General features: G+C 39.1%; 1 protein-coding gene across 3 annotated transcripts in view; it reads left to right on the top strand.

Annotated features, from left to right (window-relative positions):
• The window catches only part of stxbp1b (syntaxin binding protein 1b), a 30,444-nt gene extending 17,478 nt beyond the window's left edge, over positions 1 to 12,966 (top strand). For 2 of the 3 annotated variants that reach the window (XM_020599232.1, XM_020599231.1), the window contains exons 7-20: positions 359 to 507; positions 1,316 to 1,400; positions 2,132 to 2,262; positions 2,659 to 2,766; positions 2,952 to 3,012; positions 5,265 to 5,330; positions 5,663 to 5,743; positions 6,073 to 6,211; positions 6,553 to 6,662; positions 7,741 to 7,842; positions 8,716 to 8,801; positions 9,000 to 9,154; positions 10,896 to 11,019; positions 12,124 to 12,966. In XM_020599232.1, the coding sequence (XP_020454888.1) occupies positions 359 to 507; positions 1,316 to 1,400; positions 2,132 to 2,262; positions 2,659 to 2,766; positions 2,952 to 3,012; positions 5,265 to 5,330; positions 5,663 to 5,743; positions 6,073 to 6,211; positions 6,553 to 6,662; positions 7,741 to 7,842; positions 8,716 to 8,801; positions 9,000 to 9,154; positions 10,896 to 11,005 (1,383 nt within the window). In that variant the 3' untranslated portion in view covers positions 11,006 to 11,019; positions 12,124 to 12,966. Of the gene's footprint in view, positions 1 to 358; positions 508 to 1,315; positions 1,401 to 2,131; positions 2,263 to 2,658; positions 2,767 to 2,951; positions 3,013 to 5,264; positions 5,331 to 5,662; positions 5,744 to 6,072; positions 6,212 to 6,552; positions 6,663 to 7,740; positions 7,843 to 8,715; positions 8,802 to 8,999; positions 9,155 to 10,895; positions 11,224 to 12,123 lie in introns of all 3 variants that reach the window. The other variant, XR_002274871.1, reaches the window with a different exon arrangement.
• The last annotated feature ends 2,205 nt before the right edge of the window (positions 12,967 to 15,171 follow it).

Here is a 15,171-nt window from a genome sequence, read left to right as displayed (position 1 = left end):
TATATACACATTATATATGCATGTATATATGTATATGTTGTGTTGAAGTGAAATGACAACTTTGCAAGAATAGGCTAAATTAAGATAGAATGGGAAAAATGCTACAGGAGCTATTCAGAGTGCTCTCTCTTGAACAAAATGATTATACTTTTAAATGAAATTTCTAGATGAATCATCACAGGACACTAAAACACTTTATCAAAGCCTAGAGTGTATTAATGTATGCCCTTGTCAAATGCAATCAATCCTGGCCTTGGATCATCTGAGATTAGGTAGTTTTTTTTAAACAACCAGTATAGTATTAATCAGAGGAGTAATGTGTAGATTGAACCTCAAGTTGCCTGTCCTATGTGCCCAGGTCTTCTCCCTGGATAATGTGGATGCCTTTCAGGACTTCTACAGCCCGTTTAAGGCTGATGTGAAGAATAACATGCTGGAACGTTGCGCTGAGCAGATTGCCACGCTCTGTGCCACACTCAAAGAGTATCCTGGAGTCCGATACAGAGGGTAAAGAGGGTCTCTATTAACCTTAACTGAAAAGTGAGCTAAGCTTTTATTTTAGAGATTGTCCATGATTTCAAACTTTCCTTGTTATCCAACTAATGTAACTACACCTTCTTCCCTGCTTACGCATCTAATGGATCATTTCAGTACAAAGCACATTTCTACACCACTAATTCCATTGGTTTAAATCAAATCAAACCATGTCATACTCATGGCTTGATTTGAAAAATATTAGTTTGCTGAGCTGTGTCACAGGGATAGAACGCATCCCTGACACAGCTCAGCAAGGAACTACTACCATGGCAAACAAAAGAGGGATATTTGTCTTTAATAAACTATAACTTTGATAGTGCCTTCTCTAATTTGCTTAGTGAAACAGATGATGCTTCATTTGAGCCTCACACAAACTTGAACATATGCACGCAGAATCATGGCTGTGTAGTTTATTGTTTATTTCTCCCACTGTAGTCAGGGTCCTGGTGAAAAGCTTCAGGAATGGTGTGGTGAGCGGGAAAAGTTACAGTGACTAAGGCCTATTCTCATGTACGACTTGAAAAATCCCAAATATTTTCCTTAAATATGATGAAAACATTACACTTGCATACATATATGTACATATATTACAGTATACTTCACCCTCTTCAGTAATTTTGCCTGTATTAGCAACTGCCACCTTTCTTTGTGCTGTTATGCTGTTAAGTTGAAATTGCTCGCCATATTGTTCTACTCATGCAGATTCTTCAAGAAACTCAGTAGATGTGTCATCAGCATGTCCTGATCAAAAAGCAGATTTTATGTGTGTGTTGTTCAGGGAGTACGAGGACTGTGCAGTTCTAGCCCAGATGCTTCAGGAGAAGCTGGATGGCTACAAGGCTGATGACCCCACCATGGGAGAGGTAGGGAAGTGGAGCTAAATGACTAAATTACTAACAGAGAGAAGAAGATGTATCATTTAAAATTCAGTAGTCAGTGCTTTTCAGATTATGGGGGTTTATTAAAATGACACAATAGAAAAGCACATGGAATACACTTCCCTGCATTCATAATGTCATATAGTATATGACCCACAACAGCCCAGCACAATCTGGTAACAAGGAGTTTACAATATGTAATGTCTACATGAATTATTTGCAAATACTTGATATATGTTTTATCTTTCAAAATATGAATACAGTTGAACAAATATATTTCTAACAAAAATCCATTCCCCTAGGAGATTTCTTCGAACATTCTGTAATTACTCAACTCTGAATTACTGGTAATAAAACAGTAAAATAAAGTTCATGCCACAACTCCAGTTTTATGGATTTTTAAATTTTCACTCCATCTGAAGGATCATATTGGATTAAAAACACTTTCAATTATAACACAGTAGTTGAGTTAAAGCTACAGTAAGTCAAGCTTTTTTGTTCTTTTTTTGCTGAACTTTGGGAGATGTTATGTTTTCATTCAACAGTTGTACTGTTTTTATTGGATGGGAAGCGTAGACCTAAGTCTATGGTTTACAAATGTGTTGACCAAATCTAGCATAATTTAGGAATATTGAAAGGAGAGCTCCAAGTAAAAAGTGCAAAAAATTTTTCAGTCCCTCACCGTGTGTGCTTTTCTTTGTGTCTGATGCCTCCAGGGTCCAGATAAGTCTCTTACTCAGCTGCTCATTTTGGATCGTGGCTTTGATCCTGTGTCACCTCTCCTGCATGAGCTTACACTGCAGGCTATGGCCTACGACCTGCTGGGCATTGAGAACGATGTCTACAGGTGAGGATGCTATTGAAACAGGTCTGACAGCTGCCAGGAGTCACTGAGCTCAGGGTGGACCTTTTATATTGATATTTGTTTTATATTTAGTTGTTTTCTTCACTACTGTGTGAAATAGGTGACACAGTGGATTGGTGGTTAGTGCTGGTGCCTCACAGCAAGGAGGTTCTGGGTTTGAGCCCTGGCTTAGGTTGAATGATGACTAAATTGCCTCTAGGAGTGAGTGTGGTTGTCTGTCTCAAAGTGTCTGGTGACCTGTCCAGGATGTACCCCACCTCTTGCCCAATGGCGGCTGGGATTGGCTCTAGTCCCCCTGCAGCCCTATTCAGGAATAAGTGGTATGGATGGACTTTACTTTAAAATGCACACACAACCCTCTCTCGTCCCCTCTGTCAGGTTTGAGACCAGTGGGATAGGAGAGACGAGAATGAAGGAGGTATTGTTGGATGAGGATGATGACCTGTGGCTGAGCCTGAGACACAAACACATTGCTGAGGTGTCAGCGTGAGTAGCAGACTCTCTACTCTCACATACACACTTGTAGCATGGATAAACAAAAACAGGAGCAGTTTCTCTTATACCACAAGCCTAAAGCTCTGTCACAGAACAAAATCAGCATACAGAAAGACCTTCTCAGTTTTGCTGGCATTATTTATCCCTGTCTGTTTCTTTCTCATTTGTCCTCAAAGGGCTGTGACTCGATCCCTGAAAGAATTCTCTGCTAGCAAAAAGATGAGCACTGGAGAAAAGGTAGAGGACACAGTCAATCACTCTCTGGTTTCAGGATCTGTGTTTCTGCTCCCAAAGGTCCTTCACAGAGTTTCACAAAGGTAGAAGGAGAAACAAAAGCCTCTTTTACACAGAAATCGCAGAAAACCATCACCACTTTGACCCTCCTTTAAGGCAGCTGCTTTGATTTAACCCCTTTTACGGTGAGCTTTAAAAAGCTGGCAAAATGCTGCCTCTGTGTTCATTTTACATAGCAGCCTGCTACTGGCTCTGCCTGATACTAGAGCCATGATGCTTCTCATGACATCCAACAGTCTGTGTACTTCATGCCCAATATGAAAATGAAACAATCATGCTGTCTGATTTTGTTTTATATATTTATGAATGGAAATCTGTAGCCTGTTATATGTGCATCCAGTTTCAGGTTTGTGTGTCTGTTTGAGGGCAGGGCTTGTCCTATTTACACAGGAGGTGGGGTGAACTCACCTCAGCAAAAGTAGTACCTCTCAATGCAACATTTTGGAGGGTCAACTTCAATTAAACAAACCTGATAGGGTATGTGTGAGATGCACAACCATTAAAAACTCAGCTGTGTTACTTAGCAACTGGCAGTTATGGCTGTGGACAAGACAGTAAAGGTATCTGAACATCAGTGCTGTATGAAAATACTAATGCGTGAGCATGTTCTGGTCTGTGGGCCATAACTGGCCATGATCGGCTATTACTGGACACAAGTATAAGTACCTGATGAAAATAAGATTTTCACTGTCATGTGTAACCAATAACAAAACTAGAGGCCCAAAAGGACTTAACCAAAATCGGATCTATACTATAATAATACTATTACTATATACTACAATTATTGCAATAAGGAATATTCAATTCAGTTTTATTTGTATAGCCCCAAATCACAACAACAATAATTTCAGGATACTTTACATCAGTGGTCCCCAACCTCCGGGCCGCGGACCGGTACCGGTCCGTGGATCAATTGGTACCGGGCCGCACAAGAAATCATTAATTATTTCCGTTTTATTTATTATCTGAGTCTGAACGATCTTTTATTTTGAAAAATGACCGCATTCTCTCGGTTACATCTCGGTCACTTGAGCGCCAAAACTGGCTTACTTGTGCGACATATTCAGCCTGCTCAATGAACTCAATCTGTCACTTCAGGGGAAAATGACAACTGTCTTCAAGTTGGCAGATAAAGTAGCTGCATTTAAAGCCAAACTGGATTTGTGGGGACGGCGCGTCAACAGAGGCATTTTGGACATGTTTCAAACATGAGACTTTGGGTGAGACTGAGCCTGAGTCTTCATTCTCCCAGCTGGTGCACGATCACATGTCTTTGCTTTTAAAAGAGTTCGAGCGCTACTTCCCAACCACAAAGGACCCACGAACTGCCAAGGAAGGGATCCGCAACCCATTTGTCAACAAACCAGGTGAATCCAGCAGGTCTGTGCAAGAAGAAGATCAACTGCTGGAGATCGCAAATGACGGCGGCCTTAAAAGTATGTTCGAGACAACAACTCTGTCGGTGTTCTGGATTAAAGTCATGACAGAATACCCTGAGATCGCCACCACAGCACTGAAAACCCCCCCCCCCCCCCCGGGCCGCGGTAAAATTGTCGAGCGTTGACCGGTCCGCAGTGATAAAAAGGTTGGGGACCACTGCTTTACATAGTAAGGTCTAGACCTTACTGTATTATAGGGGAAAAGCCAACAAATCTCCCTTGAGCAAGCACTTGACGATTCCAGTCCTGTACTTCAGTGAAAGTGTCAGTACCACTTATAATAATACACTGTTACAATCAAAAGTCCTACATTCAAAATATGATATGATTTCAGCAAAATGTACTCAGAATATCACTGTTCTGTGAATATTCTCATTATCCAGGCAGAATGGTCCCTGCGAGTGCAGGAGCATTTGTAGCTGCTTGAATTAAAGGGATTTTATTTACTGTGGGGTACTTCAATCCACAGAAAATGTATCTTACATTTCTAACAGATTATATGTTTTGTATGTAAAATATGAATTTGTAATCTGTTACTCTCACTGATTGAAAAATGTGGTGGAGTAAAAAGCACTACTGTATATTGTTCCCAATATTAGTGACGTAGAAGTACAAGTAACATAAAGTGGAAGTACACTACCTAAAAATGATACCAAGTAAAGTACTGGAGTCAAGACTGAAGATATTATATCAAAGTAAAGAGCATAACTGGAGGTCATCAGTTTTACCATGAATAAAATATTTTTTGTCTTTCAGGCCACCATGAAGGAGTTGTCTCAGATGCTGAAGAAGATGCCTCAGTATCAGAAAGAGCTCAGCAAGGTAGAAGCTAAAGTGATTACTGTACTGTATTTAGTACCATTTGTTAAGTGTTTTCTTCCAAAGCACCATGGGAGCCAGCATGAGTGCACAATTAGAAAGGCCAAGCCAGGTTTACATTTTGGTGTAATTTGATATTGTGCATCTTTGCACCATGTGTACATATGTGTGATAATCCACAGATGTGGAGGCTCAGAAAACACGTTAGCTGTTAACTCTATTTTACAAATTTCCCAACCTGAACCCTGAAAAACACGCTTCTTCTAATGTTGTTTGCAGTTTATTGTTTTGTCTGTGTTGATTGCACTAGCAGCGTCTCTCCTCTCTGACTTCAGTATTCGACCCATCTCCACCTGGCTGAGGACTGTATGAACCGCTACCAGGGCACTGTGGACAAACTCTGTCGTGTAGAACAGGTACAGATCATATAGACACCTCGATTACTGTATTTAGGCAGTTCTGTGTCTAAAAAGTACAGTAGTGTGGAACAATAGTGAAAGTGAGGTTACAAATCTCATTGTGGCATTTTAATGTACACAGCCAGTAGTTAAGATGGGTAGTTGAATTAAATTCAGACCAGTGTCGGGGTTTGTTGTTGGGATGTGTCACCTCTCTGCTGACCCCTCTGGAGGTAGCTCCAGCCACATACAAGTATTTACAGGCTCTCCTCTTAGTCTGAGGCAGATTTCTGCACAGTGGAAATCGTGTTGAGCTTTGGTATCTTTAGTCCTCCTCTGTTTTCAAGGATCTGGCAATGGGCACAGATGCAGAGGGAGAGAAGATCAAGGATCCTATGAGGCTCATTGTACCTGTTTTACTGGATGCCAATGTCAGTGTGTTTGACAAAATCCGCATCATCCTGCTCTACATATTCCTTAAGAATGGTAAGATATCCACTGGCATTATTCTCTTATTTCTCATATGAACTAATAACATTTGAACTTCTTGCTATGAAGAGAAAAGAGTAACGTCCACTCAGGGACATTTGATGGTTTAAATTCAGAACAATGGTTCTGGTATGTTAGTGTAATATGTATTTGAATCATATGCATTCATGTTTTGTTCTTTTGTTTCTTTGGTGCTAACCCATTGTCAGTTTTCCTTGTGTTAGCATCTGTTGAACCATATTTGTAAATGTGCATGCTCTCATGCATCTGTGTTGCATGTATAGTATGCACTGAAAATCTGTGCTGCATGTGTGTGTGTGTGGCTGTATGTGTGTCAGGGGTGACTGAGGAGAATCTGTGTAAGCTCCTTCAGCATGCCAACATTCCGCCAGAGGATAGTGACATCATTTCCAACATGGCCCACATGGGCGTTCCTATTGTCTCTGAGGTGAGCTGTCCTGGCCCTGTCTCATTATGGACTTTAATTAAGCAGGATGTCCCTATGTCATTAATGCATCTAAAAGTATCATGGAACACCTTTCTTTCTTCTTCCTGCTTTACATAATACAACAGAATGGTTCTTGAAGTTGCTATTTCCAGTAGAAAACTTGTTCAATAGTCTTCTATCTCAAAGACTTTTCAGCATCAGATATGTGTAATAACAACATGAGAACATATAAACACAATCATTAGTTGAAGTGAATATTACTCTTCAGAATCACTCGCCTCTAAATGATAAAGCTGTATATTTTGTGTTTCTCCATTTTCTGCTTCTCAACAACTCCCATGTAAAGACTCAAACGAACAGAGTCTCAGAAGTTTGCTAATTCCCTGTCCTGTCTGTGGATCTCAGCCCCGAGCCTGCTGGCTCTTACTGAAGACACACATTTTTAAAATGGCCTTCAAAAGTTTCTCATTCAACTCATTCATTTATTCATTCATTCATTTACAGAGTGGTTGTTTTTCAAATTGATCCTAAACTCTCTTCCACATCCCATTAAAATCAGATTCCCTGCCCCAGTGCATTACACAAATAAAACACACACATGCCCAAAATGGATAAAACTGCTGTGGGCCCTGTATAAACTAATCAGTTGCAAGTATATGTTGACCTATAGTGGACAAATCACACTGTAGGCTGCCTAGAGAAAACACCAAGAGTGAGAAAATGAACCCTCAGCAGACCTCTGTAAGCATGTCTGGGATGGGACAAGTTTGCAGAGCATCACCAAATCTGATTCCAGATGACAGTTTAACCTCATCTGAGAAGTGTAAAAGCATGTTTTCTGCTTCATTTCAATGTGCTGCTGTCTAAAAAGGTGAAATTGGCTTGAGACAGGCCAAAATGCTATTACCTAAACCTCCCTTTATTATAATTATATTTTAAGGCTGAATGTGGGCCTACAGTAAATACCTCTAGACTGACATTTGGCACACCCTTTTAAAAATGAGCCTCTTCAGCTCAGTGAGCTGCTCTGCTGGTGTGCGTAGTAAAAGCAGAGTGAGCAACGTTGTTTCCCCAACAGGGTACTGCCAAGAAAGCCAAGAGGTCTGAGCGTAAGGAGCGAAGCAGTGAGCAGACGTACCAGCTCTCCAGGTGGACCCCTCTTGTCAAGGATCTCATTGAGGTACCTCTCATGTGCTGCTGCAATATGACCACACACTAATAATGTGACATTTCTGGTTAAAAATCTACATCTTTAATCACTACAAATACGCATTAAACAGTGGTTTAATAAGTTATTTTTAGTGTTGATTCTTAAAATTTTTCTTTTTAATTTTTCTTAAAGTGATCAAATCTTCCATCAGGGTAATGCAATGTGTCAAATAAGACAAAATGTTTTCTTGAAAACAGCATAATCTCCTTTATATCAATGATACACCTTATTGTTAAAACCCATTACACTTTTGATATGGTGGATGTTTTTGTCAGTTTATGTTCTCTTAAGCCTAAGTCCCATTCAGAATGGATTTATTTCTTTGGGGTAAGTGTGATGTATTTAATACCCTGTTTGAATTTAATCATGTCTGGTGTGCATGTACTGGTAATGTTTTCACTGCCATCCACAATTATCTGCTTTGTTTCTGCAAACTTTCCAGTCCTCCTGTAGGTGTAGGTCCTCCGGAGTGGTGCTTTGTTTTTAATCAAGTCAAACTGAAATTAGATTTTTCTGTGAAAAACCAGGAAGCCATAAATGTTTTTGTTAGTCTGATAGATGGAAACATGCTATCACCAACATACAGGCCTGTTTGGAAACCATTACAACAACTGTTAAAATAAAACCATCTATGGTAGATGGTTTTATTTTTATACAGTATTTTGTAATTTCTAAATGTTTTATTAATGATTTAACACAGGAGGATAATGAATATATTATTCCCCACCACCTCATGTAAAGTAAACCCTGTCCTCATAGGATTTCAAATAGTATTTTGGACAAGAGGGTAAAACATAAAAGAGTACGTTTCTGGTACAAACTGTAGTAACTTATGTTCCACAGGATGCCATTGAAGACAAACTTGACCCCAAGCAGTACCCATACATTTCCCAACGACAAGCATCTGCCAAGGCCAGTGCTCCATCAAGGTGTGTAGTCTTTTTATGGATGTGCCTGCACTTGAGGTAAACTATTACGTCAATAAACTGCTTCAATAGCTAAAAATATCAAATTAAGTAGATTGTAGCTAGAAGGAAGAAAGCAATCTACCTGTACTGGAAAAAATAACTTACCTTTCAGTGTTTTGCAGTAAATGTTCATTTGTTTCCATTTTTCTTATCATGCAGTGCTCGCTATGGTAACTGGCACAAGAACAGGGGCCCCACAGAGATGAAGATGGGGCCCAGGGTCATTGTCTTTATTATTGGAGGGATGACGTACAGTGAGATGCGCTGTGTATATGAGGTCACCCAGGCCAATGGCAAGTGGGAGGCCCTCATTGGTGAGTGATGACCAAGGGATTCAATTAACTAATGCAGTTAATTGAATTTACTTTATTTACTTTGATTTACTGTATGTAGAACATTTTATTTGTCACAAGGAGTACTACTCAGCTTGTACAATAGTTGTATAATTTCTTCTGTGAGGAGCTTTATCAAGTCTGAAAGGTTAACCCTGATTATATTATATCATAATGATATAATCAACTTGGCAATGGTAACTGGCACTGTAAAATGTATTACAGTAGTCTGCATTACAAACTGAAGGTTTGGAGGGGGCATTTACCTGGCAGGAAAGGTGCTATCAGGTTGTATTGCGAGAAATATAGAATCCAGCTTTTTTTGTAGTTCAACCCATATTAGTGCCCTAAAGTCAAGGTGGCTTGACTTTTGTTGCTTAGATATCAGCTTTCAAGATTCTGTTAAAATGTCTTTTTGCACATTCCCCATCTATACTGACATGCAGTACTAAATTGGTGGAGGACCCCTCTATCCATGCGTCCATCTATTATCTATACCACTTATTCCTAAAGAGGGTTGTGGGGTGGCTGGAGCCTATCCCAGCTGACACTGGGCAAGAAGCGGGGTACACCCTGAACAGGTCGCCAGTCTATCACAGGGCTGACACTTAGAGACAACTTCGCACACTGGCACAGGCCTTAGTTGTGAAGTTATTTTGGATGTGTTATGAAACAAGGTATGTCAATTTTGTAACCTGGACTCAAAACTGTAAGAGCCAGCATGACTTGCATTTGCCATGGGAGGTCATTTTTATTTTTTAGAAACCTGTATTTATCAATAAAATAATAGTATATCCCTAAGTATGTCTGAGAGAAATGTGGGATGAAGCAACCCCCGGGCATGGAGGAGCTATAGGGTGGTTAAAAAGATTGTCTCAGGCCTTGTAGTCATTCGAACTCTGTGGACCAGAAACAGATGCTCCTGGGGTGTTTTTGATTTTTTTCCCTTAATAAATATTATACTTTACAGCAGACTGTTTAGACTTTGAGTGATTTTGACTGCAGATAGAGAACTGTGTGGGTGTGAACTGGACCTTGACTGGCCCCAGGAAAGGTTCTCCCACAACCCACACTCACTCCTATTGGGAATTTAGAGTCACCAGTCAACCGAAGCTTGCATGTCTTTGGACTGTGGGAGGATGCTGGAGTACCAGGAGAGAACTGGCTCCACACTGGAGGGGCCAGGGCTCAAACCTGGAACCTTGTTGCTGTGAGGCGACAGCGGACCCATTTATATTTTATTATTTTAATTTGAAACTAGATTTCAGTACTAATTGGATAAAACTCTTTAGTGATGTGGGTCACAGTAATAATGGTACTACTAAAACATTGTCTTGCATACTCCAATGAAGTACACTTAAAATGAATAAGCATGAATTCTGAAGACATTTTTCACTATCATCTGGCATCCATTACATACATACTGTGAGCTGATGCACTGCTGTGACTTTCAGAGAATGGATGCAGCAGGTACTAGAAAGAGAACAGAACAAGTGAAGCTATAAAATTATCTTCAGTTCAAATTTCAGTAGGGATTTAGTCATGCTTATTTCCCTTTGGCTTTAGTCACACAGTGCACAGTTATGTGGCAGCATTTTGTAACTTTTTCAATAAGACCTCTTCATATTTTCTGTCATGATCAGTCTAATGTGTCGTGTGTAACAAACAAGGCTTCAACCAGGCTTCAGACATTGGTGCGCTTTCATCTTTTTGTCTTCTCTAGGTTCTACTCACATTCTCACTCCCCCTAAGTACCTAAAGGGACTACAGCACCCAGACCTCTTGGACCCTAATGCCCCATCAGAGGGCAGAGAGGAGCTGACTGCAGAGTGAAAAGACGTTTGGACGTAAATACAGAACTCACAATGTGATTTATGAATCCCTGTGCTCCCCCACCAATCCATCCACCCACCCAGCGTCTTACCTTTGATCCACCCAACCATCCTTGCAGCATTTCTTTGTCAGTGATTTTCACTGAATCTCAAATGCTGCCATATTCTTTGACACTGACACTGATCCTTCTATCTCATATTTGTACCTCGAAGGAATATGTAAGTAGTTTTGTCAGAATGTTTCCATTGGTCATTTTGCATGTTAAAGAATATAGTCACTGAAGTCATCCATGTAATCCTAGTAGATCACTGACACTACTATTTCATGGTAACACATACTGTATAGACTACATGCTACTGGCTATAGTATCCGTAGCAGTTTTGGGTAAGATAGTTCATACAGTAGAACTTACACAAAGTATGTTAAAATCATGTACTATTTTATATCAGTTGGAGTTGAGTATGTGAACACAGCATAGTGGACACCCATATACAATATGGCTGCATTGCCATCTGGTTGTCACACAGCTCTGTTACATCTCTGTCATAGTTAACAAAACCACTGGAAGAATGTGAAAAGCAGAGGGTCTAAATCAGACACATTCCCAGTGTTGTTTAGAATTGTTTTGGTGTCATTTTTTCTATTTAACAAATGTACTGAAAACACATTTGCAGCTTGTTTACAACCAGTGTGGTAACAGATACTGTACTCTGTGGCAGTGCTTTCTTTACCTGTGTTAATGCCAAATGTACTACAGTGCACCATGTTATTTGTATTTCCTCAACAGTGAGTATAATTCTTTATATTTGGATCTCTTTCAGATAAACATAATATGATGAAAGGATGTTTCCAGTTTTTTCCATAATTTGTCAGTTATGTTAACATTGTGCTCACCAAAATAACTGCAGAGACCTGGGGACACTGACATTAATGCTAACAGTCCAACAGAGCTAGAAACATGGATATTATATTGAGCAACAAAACAATGTCTTTAAAACATGAGACATTTCTCAAAGGACTGTATATACATTATTATCTTTACCAGCTTACACCACTTCCCTTTAGTCATTTTAATCATTATACTGAAAAGTGATTTTACACTGTCTTGTTTCTTTCAGGATCAACTGAAATCTCCACCCCTTCTTGTCTTCTTAAATCTCTGACTTGGAGAAAGAAGAACAGACCAGTTAGAAAGCTCCTGTAGTACTCCCTCCTCAACCCTCATGCAGTAGTGACACCAGACTGTGACTTCCCCTCTCTCCTTATTGCACTATACATGAACCATATGCTTGCTGCTGTATATGGTTCAGGTGCAGTTAACTTATAAACCAATCTGTGTTTTAAATCACTAACAAGAGACTGAATTTATGTGCATTGTTGTTCACTGTATGCTGTGGGATGTTCTATTTCTTTGGAAAAGTAATATATATTGTGTATGAATTAGTTTAGATGACTGTATGAGAACTGATGATCGTTTTCATTAGAGACAGATAGATTTGACACATTATCTGTGTGTTAACTTCATCTCTCTCCTATCAATACACCTTTCTCTTTTATTTTTTGGAGCCTGCCAGTTTTTAATGTAGTGCTTGCCATACAGTAGCAATCATGCCATACTGTACAAGTCAGATTTACAGTGATGTGTGACATTGAAAATGACAACATTTGTGTCAGTCTGATGATATACACAGTATAGTTGAGTTGGATTTTCTGTTGTGTATTGTCTCAATACTCTGCAGTGTTGTTTGGCAACATACTTTTGTCCTGTAGAGGCTCAGTTTCCTTTTGTTTCCCTGTGTTTGACCATAATGTTTTCATTGGTTGTTGTTACATATATGAATATTTTCTGGAAATAGTAATCCACTGTGTATGAAAACAGGTCAGTAATATAACAAGTCTGTGCTTTCATGTCCACATCCATGAATGACACTTGCTGCAGAGTGTGTTACGTGAATAAAGCGGCTTCCACAATGTTCATTTAATATTTGTTTAACACTGCAGTCTTCCCTGTGGTGCTTTATGGGTGTGACAATTCAGAACTGAGAATGAAAACAGCTATACCAGAACATGCAACCACAACAACTGACAAAACCCCCCACCCCCGACACCAGCCCACTGCTTCCACTGCTGGTGCAGCCTGATGAGCTCTCTTACAGTACATTACAAAACAAAATATACCCCCCTTCCCCCCACGCACACACACACACACACACACACACACACACACTGAATCAATTGTGAAATGAACTGTGGAATCGTTACACCCCTACAACATATTGAAGATGATTCAAATATTTTAATCAAATAAAAATTAAGTCAGTTTATATGAGAGAGCCCAAAACCATAATTTGAGGTTAACAATGTTTCTATCCTTAGACCTCAGGCAAAAGTCAGAAATTTGGTTGAACTGTTTCAGATTGAAACATTACAAAGTGGATACAATTGCCAAATTGTTGACTTCTTTTTTCAAGTTATGAACTTTTGAGCCTTATGCAATGAAGGTAATAAAAATAGTAAAATAAGAATGTATACAAAGCAAAGTTATCCAGTGTGCAAATGTCAAATATCAGTGTTTTTAATCTTAATAGTAACCTGGACAACCAACTGGGCATAGTGTGCATATGCCCTGAAGGTGTGTATGGTTGTAACATTATCAAGGTTGTGTCTATACAGCCTACACTCCAAATCTCTTTTCAGACCTGCAGTTCTGGGCTGGATTTAGACAGACGGAGATTTATTAAAGCTTTTTACACTATTAGCTTTAAGAAACACTGAAGTATTTAACTAACCAGACATCACAAATGGCATCTTTCAATGCAAAGGAGCAGTGGTTCTACACAACCACCTTCCAAATAGGCTCCTCACACTGCCGCTAAGACTGTTGTGTCAGACTGCTGACATGAAAAGGCAGCTAAGATACAGTATACTGCAACCATCACATATACAGTAGAATAAATCCCAGTTCACCTATTTTTGATTAGAGGATTGGCTTTTGTGTTTTAGCATATGAGAAAAACTGTAATCATTGTTTCTTGATCCTTGCCACCATATTTGCCACCATATGTAGCACTTAGTTTGATGTAATTTGGTTTAAAGCACCAAAGTATAATATAACCTGACTGGATAAGGGCCCTCAGAATAGGTCCTGTATTTTTTATATCTTGTGGCCCTGTCTTGTGAAAGGACCCCACATCAAAATCTTGATTTATAACATTTATTTCAGTACATACTGTATAAGACCAAGAGGTACATATTTTTTTAATAAAGTTATCTTTAGACAGATTTTCCCATAATCTGCTATTATCGCAATAGGGCCTATTCTTTTTCTTGTTTTGCAAAACTGTACTGGACTACATTGCACTCCTGTCTATTTATGAATATGATTATGAATGTGAGTACTGATTTATTTAGATTTTTATGCTCAAAATATTTGATAACATGCCTTCATTTTTAATGGGAATGACCTAATTAAATAATGCATTAGAAACATAGACCTGTAATTCCTAAACAAGCCACTGGATGACTCTTTGCAGAACACTGATGAAACTAGTATAAAGTTCTGAATATTTTTCTCTTCTTAAAGCACAACAAAGATTTTCCATAACATTTATTATGTGTAGTTATTCATGTCTTCACCCAGATACCTCACTCTAAATGTAGCCTAGTTTTTGCTGAGTTGTACCCAACTGTTGTAAGTACTAGTTGTGTTTCCAGCCCTCCTCATGCACAGCAGTAGCCTACATGTGCATGTGCATTTGCTTATAAGATAAAGCTGTTACTGAACCATTAAATAAAAAAGGTAAAGTAGGTTCATAATGGATTTTATGCAAATATGATTCAGCATAATTTTATTTATTGTGAGACCGAAGATGAACAGTTGTAACAAAAAGAACAACAAATGATGGCAGGCATTTTTTTATTTAGTTTTGCTGAAATACTGCTTGTATTTTCTTATAGTTTGCTAAAGTGTTCGAAAGCGGATGTTTGTAATAGAAGGAAACATTGTTGGTGACGCTATATAGGGTTTAACGTGACAAAGACCAAATGTTCTGACGTGAGATAAAGTGATTTATTTGGGGGACTGAGATAGGCAACTATTTATACAGAAAGGTATTTACTCCTGTCTTGTCTCTTGTTCTTTTCCTCTTCTTCCATTCTGTGACTGG

This window comes from Monopterus albus, unplaced genomic scaffold, assembly GCF_001952655.1.
Source record: "Monopterus albus unplaced genomic scaffold, M_albus_1.0 scaffold40.1, whole genome shotgun sequence".
In the NCBI taxonomy this organism is placed as follows: Eukaryota; Metazoa; Chordata; class Actinopteri; order Synbranchiformes; family Synbranchidae; genus Monopterus; species Monopterus albus.
This window is presented reverse-complemented; position numbering and strand designations above follow the sequence as displayed.